Source organism: Lichenostomus cassidix, chromosome 2, assembly GCF_008360975.1.
Source record: "Lichenostomus cassidix isolate B80296 chromosome 2, HeHo_3.0, whole genome shotgun sequence".
Taxonomy (NCBI): Eukaryota; Metazoa; Chordata; class Aves; order Passeriformes; family Meliphagidae; genus Lichenostomus; species Lichenostomus cassidix.
In genome coordinates, this window is record NC_139482.1 from 51,258,472 (window position 1) to 51,275,952 (window position 17,481).

At 40.4% G+C, this 17,481-nt stretch overlaps 2 protein-coding genes across 8 annotated transcripts in view; one reads left to right on the forward strand and one right to left on the reverse strand.

The window, feature by feature from the left end:
* Positions 1-17,481, forward strand: part of TPK1 (thiamin pyrophosphokinase 1) — a 301,751-nt gene that overhangs the window by 282,821 nt on the left and 1,449 nt on the right. For 5 of the 6 annotated variants that reach the window (XM_085051533.1, XM_085051531.1, XM_085051528.1 and 2 more), the window contains one exon: positions 12,074-17,265. In XM_085051533.1, coding sequence (XP_084907659.1) covers positions 12,074-12,192 — 119 coding nt within the window. In that variant the 3' untranslated portion in view covers positions 12,193-17,265. Of the gene's footprint in view, positions 1-11,354; positions 11,506-12,073; positions 17,266-17,481 lie in introns of those variants that run through there. The other variant, XM_085051530.1, reaches the window with a different exon arrangement.
* On the reverse strand, positions 13,644-15,771 carry SEC61G (SEC61 translocon subunit gamma). Of its 2 annotated transcripts, XM_085051536.1 has the most exons (3): positions 15,675-15,771; positions 14,590-14,692; positions 13,644-13,749 (listed from the first exon to the last, which is right to left on the reverse strand). In XM_085051536.1, exons 1-3 carry the CDS (start codon positions 15,766-15,768, stop codon positions 13,740-13,742), a joined length of 207 nt encoding a protein of 68 aa, XP_084907662.1. In that variant the 5' UTR covers positions 15,769-15,771; the 3' UTR covers positions 13,644-13,739. The 2 variants fall into 2 exon arrangements, with proteins under 2 accessions (XP_084907662.1, XP_084907660.1); XM_085051534.1 differs by lacking the exon at positions 13,644-13,749 and having other exon boundaries at positions 14,586-14,692; positions 15,675-15,768.

Genomic DNA, 17,481 nt, shown 5'->3' on the forward strand with positions numbered 1-17,481 from the left:
TTGGTTTTTTCCAATTTTACGCAAATATACGAAGTTAGAATAAATTTCAAAATTACATAGGAAATAAAATTCTATTCTTTCCCCAGATAATGAGATACTCAACTCATATCTTTTTAAACGGTACTTATTTTCTTTTCTCACACTTATGCCACACCTCTTAAAACATGCATTATTCTGCTGTAGATGGTGAGTGAATCAGAAATCTTTTACAATGCTATTTTTTCATCCTTTAGATACTTTTAAGGAAGATGTCAGTTTAAGACGAATTTAAGCTGCTAGCATTGCTTCTAGAACTAACAGAAATGTTTTAATAGTAATTTAAAGTTTGCTTTCCCTCTGAGATAATTTTGCTTTCAGTAAAATTTTCCATATCCACAAAAATAAAAAAGTATCTCACATCTAGTGATTTTAAATAATCAGTGAAATAGTTTATGTCAATGAAATTCTGCTAGGTGTCATATTTTTCTGTGAAGTGAATGCAAAACAAAACGAACAAACAAAAAAAAAAGAGTGGAAAATACTGAATACAACAAATACCCAGGATGGGAAAACAATGTCAGATAAGATACAATAATATTTATTGAATCATAGAACAATTTGGTTGGGAAGAGAACTTAAAGTTCATCTTGATTCAACCCCTCTGCCAGAAGCAGGGACACCTTTCATGAGAGCAGGCTGCTCAAAGCCCCATGCAACCTGGCCTTGAACATTCCCAGGGTTGGGGCATCCACAACTTCTCTGGGCAACCTGTTCCAGTGTCTCACCACTTTGATTCTGAGTTCAAAATATAATTCAGAAAGGTAGCTTTCTTAGCTATTGATAGGAATGTTTCTCCTACAGTACCCCTCAGACACTGGTAATTAGTGAGGAATTACAAATGTTTGAAGATGTCAGTAATTTCAGATATGATCAGGAACATTCCAGGCCAAAGGAAGATTTACTTTGGAAGTTCCCTGTATCTTCGAAAAGAGGCTGTTTGAGGATGTAATTCCTTTCTTGGCAATTGCAGCCATCATGTTCCTTTAACCCCAAGTGCTGTCGGCAGCAGACAAGCTGTAGTGTAGTTGGTGTAGTCTTTTATTTTACATGTGACTGTTGGATTTGTAGTTCCTTTTCCTTTCCACTTCTTGCAGTGTGTTAGGGTAGTTTATTGGTAGGTTAAAAGCCAGTGTCAAGCCCTCCATACAGTAAAAACGGAGAGCCTGCTGACATGCATCACTGTGACATGGCATGACTGTTGCAATCCATCTTGACCAGTGTGTTTGAAAGCAGAACTACATATAATCAATTGCACTCTTAAAACTTTAATGTCTTTGACTGCGCCATGTAGCACTGCGTTAATTTAGTGGTGCATTCGGCCTCTGCATTTTAGATCCAAGGGCTTACACCACCTGGCCTGGGCAGGGCCTGACATGGCGTTGTGTCATTAGTGCTGAAGATTTGCTTCATTTCAGCTCTGGCAGAAAGCTTGCTACAGCCCTGCTGAGGCACTGCTCCCTAGTGAAGAAGAAGCCAAAAAAAAGATCCCCCAAAGCACGGAAACCTCACAGGGGGCCTGGAAGTGCATGGCATGTTTCTGAATGTAAAGGATGAGTAGCTGAGCCAGTTTGCAGAGGGGAGAAGAGGATGGAGGGCAGGGATAAAGAGGCTTTTCAGGTCAGGAGGAAAAAGCACACCAATATGAAGAGCACTGTTCATATTGGAAATCATTACTCGAAATCAATCAGATCTTTTCGACAGTGCACAGCCAGCTAACAGATTCTCAGTAGCGAGTTTTCCACTTGAATGAAGTCTTTGACAGTCAATGAAACTTCGGGCTTGTCTCTAATGATGAATCTCTTTTTTGATTTTGAGGACAAACATTATATAGGAGCTGTTTGTATTAAGCAGCATCGATAACAAATCTTAATCTTACATCCCAAAAGAAAAAACAACTGTAAAAGCAAACAGCCAGGAACATTAAATGAGCCATATGCAATGACTTACTGATTCATATACATGGCAGATACCACTCCCGTGGCCTTCCTGAAGCAAAGGGCTCTAATGCTGGGTGAAGTGGAAGTGGGTAATACTAGCTAAAATAGGCTTTGCTGTGTCATAAGTTATATTTTTGTATTATTTTTTTTTAAAAAAGCTGACTTGAAAGCTTAGAAAGAAGAAAGATTGAAAGATGAAGTGGGCAGCACTGTTTCAAAAGCAATCCTTTTTTTTTTTTTTTTGAGGATATGGAGAGCCATCTAATCCAATTGAGTGCCTCTGAACAATAAACAGGGTAGTTTGCAGCCTCCCATTGAATCTCATGTTCTGTCTCAAGGGTTGCAACACATAAACTGCTGGCTTCCGGTGAGCTAGTTTGGAGGAGCCACAGTTCCATGAATGTCAACAAATGTAAGTTTAAGATGCAAGTTTGAAGATAAATGGAATAGAATTAATAAGCAGCAGTAATAGCTTTATAATTGAAATTGCATAGACATTAGCGGTACATAGGGTGTTAGTAATAATATTAATTATTTGTTAACTGTAAGACAAAGTAATAAAATTAGAAATCAAAAAGGTTAGTTGTTCACATGCAGATCTAGGAGGGCATTTTGTAACAGAAATAATTGCTTTTGCTTCATCCTCAGGGTGATGCTATCTGTGTCTAATTGTTTTTTCTCAAGAAAGCAGAGCAATCTAAAATTCTAAGTAATGCACAGCAATTGTAGGGGTGAAAATAACCACATTTTAGAAACCTCTTACAGCATCCTAGCCCAACACTGTGAAAGAAATCAGTGCTGCTAGGAAGGGTAAAGATAAATGGAATTACTTTTCTATTAGAAGTATAATAGTCTTTATTAGTTAGTTATGTGTGCCTAGAATAGATCAGCTGTCAGGGAGAGCAAGTAGATGAACATGTACCTTGTGAGCTGTCAGGAGCAGATCAGTGTGGGTTTTTTCAATAATAATTACCCCCTTTCAGAGAAATGTTTTAGACAAAAGCACAGATGCTTTATTAATGGTGCCTTTTGTGCATAAGGATGAATATTCCAGGGTTAGTTTTTCATTTTTTTGTGTAAATGTAATACCGTATTTACATAAAATGCTGTTAGGAAATGGTGTCATTCGCAGTTAAAGCTTGCATAATAAAATTGTTTGTCAGGGATTTTATTTGACTGAAGTTTTTTATTTTTGCTAGCAGCTCAGAGGGGCTGCAGCTTGCTTTCAAGCCTGGCAATGCCCTTGCCCTCTGCAAGCCATAATGCAAACAGCTGCCCTGGGATTTGGTGTGGCAGGGCATGTATCTTTTTTTGCACCCTGACCATTGCTCAAAGGTGAAGGCAGCTGTTTGCCTTCTTGTGGTCAGAGGAGCTCTTTGAGCACCAGATTCACCATTCTGGCACAGTTTAATACTCTGTCTGGTCTGACAGCTTGATTGAGGTCTTGCAGCAAGTAATTCTTGGTAGTCTGGGGGCCACTCGGGAGTCTGAATGGAGCAGCTGTGAACTTGGTCAGTTCTGGTGGGGGCTGGACTTGGCAGGGGAAGGGTTTAAATATGCAATATGTTGAACCCTTCTGTGGTGGGTAGACCCTGGCTGCATGCCAGGTACCCACTAAAGCCTCTCTATCACTCCTGTTCATAATTGGACAGGGGAGAGAAAATATACTGAAAGGTTCATCTGTTGAGATAAGGACCAGGAAATAACACTCACTGATTACCATCAGGGCAAAACAGATTAAACTTTGGGATATTAATTTAGTTTATTACTAAAAAAATCAGAGCAGGATATTGAGAAGTAAAATAAATCTTAAAAACGCTGTCTCCCCTCACCCCTCCCTCCTTCTCAGCCTCTACTTCATCCCCACCAGTGGTGCAGGGAGACAGGGAATGGGGGTTATGGTCAGTTCATCACAAGCTGTTTCTGCCACTGCTCAGGGAGAGGAGTCCTTCCCCTCCAGCGTAGGGTCCTTCCCACAGGAGACAATCCTCTATGAACTTCTCCAGTGAGAGTCCATGCCATGGGCTACAGATCTTCACAAACTGATCCAGCATGGGTCTCTTTCCACAGGGTGCAGTCCTTCAAGGACATGCTCCAGCATGAGTTCCCCACAGGGTCACAGGTCCTACCAGGAGACCTGCTCCAGCATGGGCTCCACTCTCCATGGGTCCAAAGATCCCTGTCAGGAACCTGTCCCAGCATGGGCTTCCCTCAGGTTCACAGCCTGTTTCTGCCACTGCTCAGGGAGAGGAGTCCTTCCCCTGCTCCAGTGTAGGGTCCTTCCCATAGGAATCATCTACCACAATATCACAGGATCATCTACCTGCTATGGTGTGGGTCTCATCCATGGCCTGCAGGTAGATCTCTGCATCCCCATGGTCCTCCATGGGCTGCAGGCTCACAGCTGCCTCACCATGGTCTTCACCCCTGGCTGCAGGGGAATCTCCACGCTAGTGCCTGGAGCACCTCCTCCCTTCTCCTTCTTCACTGACCTTGGTGTCTACAGATTTGTTCCTCTCACTTGTTCTCCCTCTCTGACTGCAATTATAGCTGCACAGGTGTACTTTGATCTTTGCTACTGTAACTCTGCACGTTGGACTTAGGACTGAGCCTTTACAGAGCTTTGTCTAATCATATTTAATTTAATTTTGGCACTGAAGCCCAGTGACACAGCAATGTGTGCAGCAGAACAGGACTCTGGATATGGTGCTGAGCTAGTGCTGGCAGCAGCAATAAGAAGACAGCCTGCTTGATTATGGTTTTCAGGGCTGTCTAGGGACTGGCTTTAGATCAACTCCCTTAGGAAAATCATATCCCCACCACAAAAAGCAGAGAAGTGCTAAATTTCTTGGGAGACTTACTGTTGGGGTCTCTTACTACACACTGCTGGTAGGCGGTATAAGAAGCTGTCCAAGACTGTTGTAAAATATTTATGGCATTGCTGCTGCTCTCCTCCATGGAGCATATGAACGAGATCGCCATTTCACCCAGGTTGTGTAGGTATTTACTGAGCTAATATCCACACACCAATATATCAGCTATGGGCCCAGTTTGATTGATACAGAAATAATCATTGTGTCTGCACGTTTTTGTAAACAATGGGAACAATGGTATGCATACAGAAGCTGAAAGACATGTATTATGAATGTGTTGTAAAATCTTTTAGTGCTTCTTCTTGTGAATATATTAGTCTGAATGTGACAGGATTTATCAGGAGTCCAGAGAACAGAAGAGAAAAATAATTAACATTGTGTTCTTGTTACTGATATCACACTTTAAAATCTATTGAAGGATAGATAGGGGTTTGTGAGAGGGTATTTGTTTTTCTTCAACTTTATATGAAGTACTGGAAAATTACTGTAGCTAGAGGCAAGTTGTTGATCTTGGTCAGTCCTGGATCTGGCTGGGTTGAAAAGCTTTCTGGTGCTAAGTTGTCCAAAGCCTCAGTATATGGACGTAGTCACCTATCCCTGAGATTCTGGTAAGGAAAAGATTCCCTCTCCTTCCTCTTTCTGTCTCTCTTCCCTGTCTCCAACAGCCCAATCATGAGGAATGTATGGGAAATTTCACTCCTTTCTGCAGCACTGTGTTTGTGGTCAATTGCTAGGATCATTTAGATACCTTTCTCTAACAAATTCAGTAGATTTCACTGCTAGATGCATCGTATCAACTTGACAGTGTAGCAGCTTTCAAAATAGCAAGTATTTTTAGATTCTTTGCTGTCATGTCAAACCAGAGCTTCAGACCTAAATGCTGTGACAGAACACCATTGTTTTTAGCTAATCTCAGGTTTCAGTGTTGCACCAGATTGCCATCCTCAGCTTTGTGTGACTAAGTAATGCCTCTAAAGCATGACAGCATAATAAGATGATGTGTGTGCTATGAGGTGTCTTATGGACAAGTTAGCAGTAAGACAATTCATTAGCTGATGAATCTCGGTAGAACTCTTGCCCTTTTTCTCATGAGAATAGTGTTCTTTATCTCACAACATGAAGTAGAAACAGACCAAAATAGCAACAAGTTATTTTGTCTAGCTTATATGCAAAATCTCTACAGCAGTGACTGTCAAACTGAAGCTACATTTTATTTCTGCAGCTGTTTCTTCAGTGCTCTAACATTATTATTAATAGTACCTGTCACCTGTACAGCACCTCAGAGTTGTAAGTAGTTTGAGAAACATTATACAAACTTTGTGGAAAGCATCAAAAATTAATTAAACACTCAACTTCTTACTGGCTAAACTCAAAATTACTTCGTAGCCTGGCGTTGCCTTTAGCTTAACGAAACAGTCTTCCAGACAGCTATTTCCCTGACTTACTTTATATTTATGTTTTTGCTAAATCACTCCCATTACAAGTTTATCACATCTAGACCAGAAAGGCACTACTGAAAACAGTATGTGGAATTTCTTTGTCCAACTTTCCAGGCTACTTTAATTAAGTTAATACACTAAAGTGATTCTGAGCAAACACAGAAGCACATCTTGCTGGTAGTGCTAAAATGCTGCTAATAGCTGTAGAAACTCCTTACAGTTAATGATTCTTGTTGATCTTGGTGAAGCAATAGTAGCAGCAGAGATCTCAGTGTAGAAAGCACTCTGCCTCTTAGCATCATTTTTATCAGCTTATCATTTTAAATTGCCACCAAGCAGATGATGTGACAGGAAGAGTTTGAGCTATTCTTACAGTACCACCATGATTACAAAGCTAGAAAAAATATGTAGAAAAAAATGCATGCTGGAAATAAATTTGAAAACTTCTGACATTCATTTGCATTTCTGAAGGCTCTCTCAACATGGGTGGTTTCTATCCAGGGTAGAACACACGGTTCTGTTAATATATTTTTTTCTCTTTTTAAATGAAATTGTGAAGCCTTGACAGCCTTTAAGCTTTTGTTGTCACCTCCTAAATTCCCCCCAGTGTGAGGCCAGGCAGAGCCCTGAGGTGCTGCAGAGCCCTGGCCAAGAGTCTTTGCCAGCACCTGAACCAGTGGAATAGCCTACCCAGCCCTGCCTGCTGGGCCCCCTTCCTCCCATATGCTCTCATAAATCAGCTTATATGAAAGCATTGAGATTGTAAAACCATTGTTCTGTAACACAAAACCAGGTACCCAAAGTTACAATAGTTATAAAAAATGCCGAATGCAATTTCTGCTTATTCAAAGCTCCCACTTGGCCCTGAGGGAATCTGTGCAGTACCAGGCTGGTCTGCCCCCTCCCAGCAGACTCAGAAAGCCTTTATGGTGCTTCTGTTGCATGAGTATTGAAAACAGTTTATGTTTTATTGTAAATTACTGTTATTTGCTACTTCCAGTTTTGCAGTTCCCACTGCACAGAGATCAAGCTCTCAATTTTTCCTTTGCATCCATCAGTGTAAATCAAGATTAACTCCAGTGAAATCAGTCTAACCACAAGTGTAAAACTAAGAGGAATGAAAGGAAAATCAGTCTACAAACTACCAGGGTTTTTTATTTTTAAATAGCAAAATTAATGCTGCTGTTCTGCAGACACAGGGTGACCTGCAAAGTACTAGCTCATGCATTACTAATCTATCTCCATTTAAATGCAGATTTTTGCTCCTAACACAGAACTTCAGGGAAATCCTCTCCAGATAAAGTGTAATAGGATACCAAATGGTGATTCAATATTTCACTTTAGCTTGTGTTTCAGCTTATTGATCTTAATTTTCTATCATTTTGATGCAGCATTTGCCTAGGGGGAAGAGGATTACATTCGCTATAATATGGCTTTTAATTAATAAGTAATTATTTTAATATTCCCCACATCCATGTCAGCAGTGGCAATCTACTTGTATTCCTTTCCTTATTTCTATTTCCAGCGGTGGAAACCAGCACTGTGTGACTTTACATATTTCAGGAAGTAATTGAGACACAGTTGAGAAAAGGAAACATAGCATAAGTATCACAGTATCTGTGGGGCATGCTTCTCATGACAGTGTTTTGTTCTCAGTCACTTGTGGTAACAGTGGTAAGACCATTGCTTTTGTGAAATAAGACATTGCTTTTGCCATATATGACAAGTTTAAGATGAATTTTTTTCTCTGTATATGCCTCCCTCAAGCACTGCTTAAGTGCAGCTTAAAAGATGTACATGAAACCTTGATAGATATTTTATATATAAGCTCTCTTCTCTGAACTGAACTTTAAGCATCCCAAATAGTACAACAGAACATAGAAATTATATTTATAAGTCTACTAGATCATGAATACAGTTATTAAGAAGAATTACCTGATGTTGAGAGTGTTTTTGCAGCACCTAACATGATGACATCCAATCTAGTAATAACTAGGCCACACTATTTCTCAGTTTCCGGGCAGAAAGCCAGCAGCACTAGGACTGCAAACAATGCTTAGGTCTCATTTTCAGTATCATCTACTCAAAAATAACTCCGAACTGTGGTAGAAATATAAGTATGATGAGATTTTAAAATAAATTTTTAGGTTTGGCATTTTTGATTATTTATATAACTTAATTACCTATACGGTGCATTTTGTTAACATTTCCAAATGTTGTTCTTACAACCATAAGATTCATGAATTTTCAAAATTTTACTTCTGAGATTTACATTTTCTACATAGCATCCTAGGATTTGTAGATATATTTTTAAATTATCAGAATAAGAGCAATAAAATAGTGGAAATTGCCAGTCTTAGGGTTACTGAGACCTCTTTTGTTATGTAATTTGGTCAGCAAAACCGTTGTCTGAGAAGTAATGATAATTGTGATTATGGTCCCTTGGGAAGCTCACCTATATGCCGTCAGTTTTCTTCTCTTAAATTATTTCCAACATTCTCAAACTCTGGCAGATTGAAACACCTGCTAAACAAAACAAAAACTGCTAGAAAAACACTCCTCCACTACCTCATCAAAGTCAGTCCTCTCCATGCCCACATTCAGGTCTGAATCAGTGGTATGCTGCAATCCATCAGACAGAAATTTGTTACTGGTAAGAACACTGGGCACACCATCAAAAACTGTCTCATGACAGATTTTGTTGGGTGGGGAGTTTTGGTGGGAGGGGTGGGGTTGAATTGGTGGAGTTTTTTTCTCCCCCCAAAAAAGGCAGGAACAGCTAGTATGTGCTTTTAATATTGAAATCCTTGCTGACTTTATAGATGGAGAGTAATGAAAAAATAATATAGCTACAGTGGAGAAGCTGGGTAGAATATTTTTCTCCTCAACAGTCCATTATCAGTAAACACAGTTTGATTGGAACCAAAGCACTAAACAAAACTTTTAAGGCTGCTGGAAGTAGGGGAAGAGGGGGTTTCAATGAATCACTGATGGGTTTATCCAAATCAACTCTTTAAAGCTCTCACAAAAAACAAGAGACTACTATTGGTCAAAAAGAAGACTTTCAGTGATCCAAAATAAGATTTAATTAGAAAATTATAACATTTCCAGAGTTTTTGAAATTTAGATGTTTTTTTTAATCGCAATGTGTAATCTTTTATTAAAATTGGATTTGGTAACCAATTATAGCAAAACTATAAATACTAAATATTAGAAAATAAAAAGGTAGTATTCTTTGGAATGTGTTTCATGAAAAGTAATCTCAGTAGTGAAAATGGGTGTGTAATAGGTTATTTTTTCCCCAAGACATAAGTTCGTGCTAGGATTTAACAAATAAGACTGAAATTCATTTTTTAAAAAGGGAATGGATCAGGTATGAACTTCCCACTTCTTTGACCTTGTAAACTTCCATCAGAATACATGACACAGCAGGAAGTTTGCCTAGCAGCAGTAGGTATGCGCATCCTTTTAGTTCCTTTACTGGCTCAAACCTAGTTTTTCACATTAATTACTGTTCATTTATTGAATGGAAAACATGCATTTTTAATTATGTTCGTTGAAATGTTGGCTTGTTGTGAAACCAAGTGCTTGGAATTGGTCCATTTGAACCACGTGAATCAGCAATACTGTTTTATAGTTTTTGCATTTTTTCATTTCAGCATTTCAAACATCCTTGTGCAGAAGAAAACCCGATAGAGCAAGATTAAAGGCTCCATCTAGCGGGCAAGAATTTTCTACTGAAAGGGGAAAAAATGGCTCTTGTTTTCACTTGATTTTATGAGCTAAGAAATATGGCTTTAGATTTGGTTTCATTAAGCTGCCATGTTGTTGTTAATTCTTGCCTTCTGCAGAGCCATTATTTTATATGCAAAGCTGTGAAACATTAAGTATTATTCTGAGTCTTGAGCAAAAAGCAATAAATGATACTAAATGAGTGGGTTTATACAGCAGTTCATCAACAAAGTTCTTCCTCCCCACCCCCTTCAATTTTCAATATATAGTAACCAAAAAAGGTAATTTGTGTGTCAACAAATGTTTTAAAGTATTTAAGTTTTTTTCCTTCTTAAAACTGACTAGAAACATCCATAACTTGACCACAGCACTTAACACAGTATTTTGGGAGTATTTTTATACAGGGAACTCTACCCATCTATTACCTCATCATTAAAGGACTTGTTTACCTGCAAACAGTAGGTAAACAGTGAAATCTGTTTTCTGTCAAGTCACAGCCCTAGTGGCCTCTGTTGTGTCTTCCAAAGGCAAACACCAAAACTCATTCATCCTGGCAATTATCTAGGAGCCTGTCTGGTACTGTTATGGGTAAAAGCATCCTGACAGAATCTAGCACCTTTATTTTAGGTACACAATTGATACAGTAAAACAGTACTTTTTTTCCTTTCTTTTCTCTTTGCTGAAGTTCTGCACTGCATTGCAGCTATGCTCCCAGCTCCTGAACTTCAAATGGCTGGACTCTTCCATTTGCAGTAGTGAAACTTGGGTGTTATCTTCTCATTCCAACAAATTCAGCTAGGAGCGGAAACCTCCAGTTCACTTCAAGCTAGTAACAAACGCAGGAGCAGGAATATGTAGAAGCAAGCACAGATTTGGAAGAGGAGACACTGAACTAGGTCCTGGCTTTTGTCCAACTGTCCCTCCTTTTAAAGCTATAGAGCGTGGCAGGATCAGTTCCTCCTGTGCAGCTTCCAGCAAGGGGTAGACACTGTAACAGGCACTGTAGTAATGCACGACACCCAAGTTTGCTACAGCCAGCGTTCATATCCAACACTGGAAAGTGCATCTCCTGTACAAACCAGAAAACAGAGCTTACTAAGCTGTTTTGCCCTCCTTCTGATCACAGGGAGATCTCCCTTTGCAGTGGGGCACTTGATAGGAAATGCAGAAGATTTTTACTTGGGTATTACTGCACGATTTGGAAATTTTGATAGGTCACACAGACTTGATCTTCCTGAACATTTCTCTGCAGCTGCAGCTCTCATTGTATCCTCCAAGGAAATGTTTTTCTGAGGTGCCTGTTAGTAAGAGCTGTCCTTTGGCTTGTTTTACAGGCTAAAGCAAAGGATTGTATTAGAGTTCTTACTCTGAACCTTTCTATGAGCAAGGACTAACTCAGAACTGAGTAGCTCTGGAGTGCCTTTGAGGAAGTTGATATGTTTGCAACATGCAAACGATGCTATCTCAAAAAGGGAAGAAATTAAGGTAAAACTTAAACTGCATGTTTTGGTATTTGTTGGAGTAATGCTGCTTGGTTTCTAATGTACATGAATACCTACCTCACTAGGCATGCAACAGAAGAACAGATGCAAATCTCTTAATTCAAAGTTGTTAAATATTATCACTTTTAACAGGTGGCCTTTGGTCTAGAACTGCTCCTGTTTTAAAAGATTATAGACTTGTTGCTGACCTAAAGCAAAACCCAAGTTTAAAAGTACAGTGAGATCCTCTTTGTTTTACTTTAAATACTTTTTCTACCACCAGTACTTGAACTGATCCTAATGAAATACAAATTTCCAGATGTGAAACTCTGAGGACTATCTGACAAACTGCTTTTTTAATCATCTGCTGTAAACTCAAAATATTAATCTCGGTATTAATTTATTGCCTCTACAGGTCATTGAGAAGTCTCATACAAGCCTTCTATTAGAGTATGTTTGGCTGGCTTATTCAGCTTTTTTGTTCTTTGCAGGAGCAGTGATCTTCGAAACAAATGCACTGATGTGCATTTATTATTGTAGAGAACACTAAGTCTCTCTCTTATTTTTCACAGCCAACCAGGTGCTGAAGTTTGGAACACTCGTCAGTACTTCCAACACCTATGACAACTCCGGGATTGTGACCATCGAGACAGACAAACCTTTGCTGTGGACAATGGCTATCAAGAGATAAGATCAGCTACAGCTGCCTTTTCTGATCTGACACAACTCAAATTACTACAAAATTTCACCGAATCAAGACAGTAAAGCTGTTGCAAAAGATGTAAGCAGGCACTGATTTTATGTGCTGTAAGCAGGCACTGATTGAATGGAAAACAAGTCTGAAATAAAAGTCACTTAAGATTGAATCAAAATTCCTTGCAACAGAGTACTTCATTCTGGTACCTCACACTACTTAATCAGAAGATGCATGAGCAGCCACTCAAGACAATCATGAGCAGAAATGAATGTAAAGAAACTGCTACTGCTTATCTGGTTAGTTCAGGCTACTTTTACAAAGTATTTTATTCCAATACCGAACTATTTTTTCCCCTCTTGCCAAAAGGAAATACAGCACCCAGTTACACACAGTGTAACTGTATTACAAAGTGATAGCACTAAGATTAACTAATCTCATTTTTCTGTCCTGGATTGTAGGTGCTGGTGAAGAGTTCTCAAGAATAATAATTGAACTTTCCTACTTAGGAAGCAAGTTAGTGTACTGAAGAAGCTTCAGTTTTGCTGTAATACCAGTATCAGATATCCCAGTATTAACTGCCATTTTACCTTCTGCAAATACCAAAAGCTTACAATAAGGTTTCTGGAGTGAAATAAATGCCTTAATCTGAGGAGGAAGAGCATTGCATCTACCAAAGCTTTTGCAGGCTTAGTTCTTAAAATCAAAATATACAATCATTTAAAATAATGAAAACTTCCAGGTCAACATGCAGAGGCCTTTTTATAGTTCTACATACAGAACAGGGCCCAAAATGGTTGTATATCCTACTCAACATGTGAGCAAGTTGTGGATCTGCTGAAGGACTGATTAGTGTCTGTGACAACTAAATTATCCTCAAATGGTAAACCTCAGTAATCAAGTATGTTTGCATTTTTTGATTTTACCATCAGAATAAGGACTGGAAATGAAACTTCTTTATTTGATGGAGTTTTCTTCCTGTCAAGTACATACTATAACCTAGCAGGACTTCCAAATGCAGGAAGGAATTAGTGATAATTGCCATACACTTTTACATCACCACTTGAAAAGATACAGAGGTGCTGTTACCTTGCTGTCACCTTGCTGTCTGCTTTTGCTGGAACGATGCTGTTCCAATGCTTAATTTACTGGTTAGTAAACAGCTCCTGAAGAGACATTATACAGCTGTCCTCCTTGGAAGCTTTCCGTATTTGACTGGACAAAATCTAAGCAACCTTATCAGAATGCAACACAGACGCAGCTTTGAGCAGGACATTGGACTAGAGACCTTCCAAGCTCTCTTCCCAACTGATCGATTCTACTACAGTTAAAAGAAGTAACAAAACAAGCAAAACACACAACTACCGTTACCAAAAGAGAAAAAAAAGAAATCCTGTAGACAGGTATGATGACATACACTTTAAAAGAGAAATAAGATGACAAGAATGTTTGAAAACCCAAACTGAACTTGTTTAATATCAAACAAATTAAAGCTGTGAAATCTTCGCAGCAGGTATCCCAACTGTCTTCTTCATGATGAATATTCAGCCACCTCTGTTGAGAGAACAAAGTAATCAGTTTCAACTAATGACGTATTAGTAGTGATCCCACCTGAAGTCTAATTTATCCTCCCACCACTGCCCTGTTAAGATAACCATTACAATTTATCTCCCATTTCCAAACACTCCTTGCCTAGATGACCACTCTTACAGGTATGAGAAAGTCACACATCACAGACACAGAAGGTATTTAACCTCTTCTAGTGCAAGAAAGGGGAATCACATCAGCTCTGGAGAATATGAGGAATTTTAATTGGTACTGGTAATGTCAGTACCATGGTGCCAGTCAACTTGAAGTTCAAGCTTTTCGTGATGTAACATTCATTCCAAAAGGGATTTTACAGAATGCAGTTACATGTAAAACAAAGTTTCAAACATACCTAGCACTCAGTAAACGAAACAAGACCAACTTTGTTCTGTGCCCTGTCATCCTACAGCACACCCACTCAGTTTTCTTTACCTGACTGTCCATCCATTTACTTTGGATGCCCAAATTACAAACTGGAGAATGTAAGAGTATATAAGATCCAAATAAGGTAAACGTTCTATGATCAAACATACACTGAGAAACTGGAAATCAAAATATCTGATGTTCAGTTTTGAAGCAGAATACTCAGAAAAAAACTTAAGAACTATGGATCTAATACTTTGCAGCAAGCTGAATTAACAACCTACTTGTTCATAAAGTTATTTGAATCAAGTAATACTTGTCAGATTACACTAACACGTGAAATGCAGAGACACTAAAGCAACACTTGTCCTGTAGGACTCACTAATGTCTGCTTAAAACTGAACAGGTAAAAGTTTAGTGAAACTGAAGGTCATATTCACTTACACAATTATATTGTTGATTGGGATATGGATCAGTTTGACAAAGAAACCAATAAATCCCATTATCGCGAAGCCTATTGCTGTTGCCATGGCAATCTTCTGGAACTCTGCAAAAAACCAAAAAAAAAATTGTCAGGAAGCCTCATGTGTGGCATACAGACGTGCACTGCAGTGACCAAAGGAGAGATATCTCTTTACAGAACTACCTTAACACTGCAAACACTTCAAAAACTGAACAGATGCTGAGAAATAAATCCACTTTTTCGGAAGACAGATGAGATTTTCAGAGAGAAGATGCTGATTTCCACGAGGAATGGTCAATCACAATCTTTTTTAAATAAGCAGAAATACCCACAGATCGTGACAATTCATGGAACATTTATCCCCTTATCTTTCCTTTACATCCCTACAAGCCCTGAAAGTAATCCCCAATGCAGCATCGAAAATGGAAAATAGGCATTTATGTCTGTCACTGGAAGACAGCACCATAAGTCTCTGCAAAAATAAAGTACTTGGGACATTTTCAATTATTGTAGGAGAGCAACTCTAAAGTTGACTAAGAAGGTCAAGGTCTCCTCAAAAACCTGCCAGTCTGACAAGGAATGAAGTTCCTTATGGATCTCAAAAGTTGCTAGCAAACTTAAGTCACAGACCTGTTGACCCTGAGCATGTGAATAAAGCACTCTAACTATCATTAAGGATGACCAGTTGCATTCCAATTATAGTTATAGCTTCTCTCCAGGGCCTCTCTAGTCTAAAACGTCATCTTCCTTACTGCCAGCAACAAAATTCTTCCTATCCCAATGAGACTGACAACCGTGGACCACTGAATTTCAGCAACTTCGCCTCTCTCGTAAGGTGATTTTTAGTACCACTCACACACCTACATACATACAGAAAAGAACAAGTTTATTATAGCCAGAACCTTAAACTAACTGACAATTAGACAACTAAAGCTCAAGTTTAAGTCTCATATTGGCAGCTGAGAAACTCTACAGCAAGTGAATCAACAGAAGCGGTGTATGGAAAGACACCTGCTAAGATACAAGATGAAATAAGGATTGTGTTCTGGTTTTTTGTGTGCTTTACCTTTCCTGTCAGGCTTGGTGCATCTCTTAACAAGTCGTATGGAGTCTTTTACAAACTGACGGCTGGGTTCCACAAATTGCATTACCTGATCCATGATTACCTGCAAAGACAAACACAATTAACCTTGATGGTTCCACATATATACTGAAAACCGAATTTTTTTAATTACAGAAGTAGCAGTTACCTACAAAATTTGTTAAAGGCTTACGATAACTTAAAATGTCATATTCCAACCTAATATACTTTCACTTTGCAGGAAATGAAAACACTGTATCAGTAAATAAACATGAGGGCCTATTTCTGACTGCAAAAGTTAAAATATGGAAAATTATGCCTTTCAGCACAGAAGAGGAAAACAACAGCTCCATCACAGATTGGCTTTTCAGCTTTCCTACGCCGTGTTTCTGAGAACACCACCGAAAGCGTCTAAACAGACAAAAGCCCCCGGTTTCAGGAGACGCCCCTGCCAAAAGCTGCCGGGGGTCGGTGAGCAGGGGGGAATGCTGCGGCCGAGCCTCCTTCTCGCCACAGGCGAGTGCCAGCACTGCTCCCGTAAGGACAGCGGGCTGCAGGGATGGCTCTGCGGCCATCCGTGCCTGCGGACCCCCCGGCACGCCGCTCCCGGTACGCAGCCGGCCGCTCTCCCGTCCCCGGCGACTCCCTTTCCCCTCACTACGGCCGAGTCCCTCCCTGCCCGCCGCAGTGCCCCCATCGCCGGCCCCGGGCGCTGCCCAGCCCCTCATCCCTGACCCCCGACTCCCGGGCACTCCCGGACCCCGCGCCGCCCTCACCGCGGGCCGAGGGACACGTCGCACTGAGCGGCCGGGAGCGTGACGTCACGGCGGGCGGGGCGGATTTTGAGTGCAAACGGAGGATTTTCGGGGCGGGGTTTGACTTGGGCTTTTTCCCGTTCCGGTTCCCGGCGCCTCTCGCTCCTCCCGCCTCGCCGGCGGGGCAGGCTACCGCCGTGAGGGCAGAGCCGCCTCGCTGCGGCCTTTCCGTGCCCTTGGAGCTTTGGGATCCAAGAGCCTCCTGGCGGGAGATAAAGGGAACAGAGTCTCCCCGGCAGTCAGCAACAGGACGAGAGGACATAGCCTCAAGCTGCGCCAGGGGAGGTTTAAATTGGACACTAGGAGGAATTTCCTCACAGAAAGGGTGATCAGATGTTGGAGCAGGCTGCCCAGGGATGTGGTGGAATCACCGTCCCTGGAGGTGTTTAAGGAAGGACTGGCCGTGGCGCTCATGGTCTGGTTGGCAAGGTGCTGTTTGGTCATAGGTTGGACTCGATGATCTCAGAGATCTTTTCCCACCTAATTTATTCTCTGAATATGCCTGTCGCATGTGTTGTTCGATGAAGGGATGGCAAAGAAACAAAACCCAACCAATCAAGGAGAAAAAAAAAATGTAAAATTTGTTCAGGCTGTGATTGCCCATGAGCCAGAGACCCATTGATTTGTAGGAATGCTCAAAGGTGGGAAAGCTCCGGACATTTCAGCGCCACAGGTGTAGCACATGACACTTCCTTGCATGAGGGGGAAGAGACTGTCACTGCCTAAAGGGAGCACTTCCTTGCTGCTTCCTCTTGTAACAGGTAAAGGAAGAACAAAGACAACATGGATTTATTTTTTTTTATCCTTACTTTGCTTTCGATGTTACTGGTTTTGGTCTAGAGCTCTGTTCCTAGTTGGCTGCCACCTTTGAGTTTATATTGAGTTTCCAAAGCTTATTAATTATTTGTCAGACTATGGGGCCTCTGCGGCCAGTTTTAGCAAATGCTGTGCTGATCTCAACTCCCTGTTGCATTTAA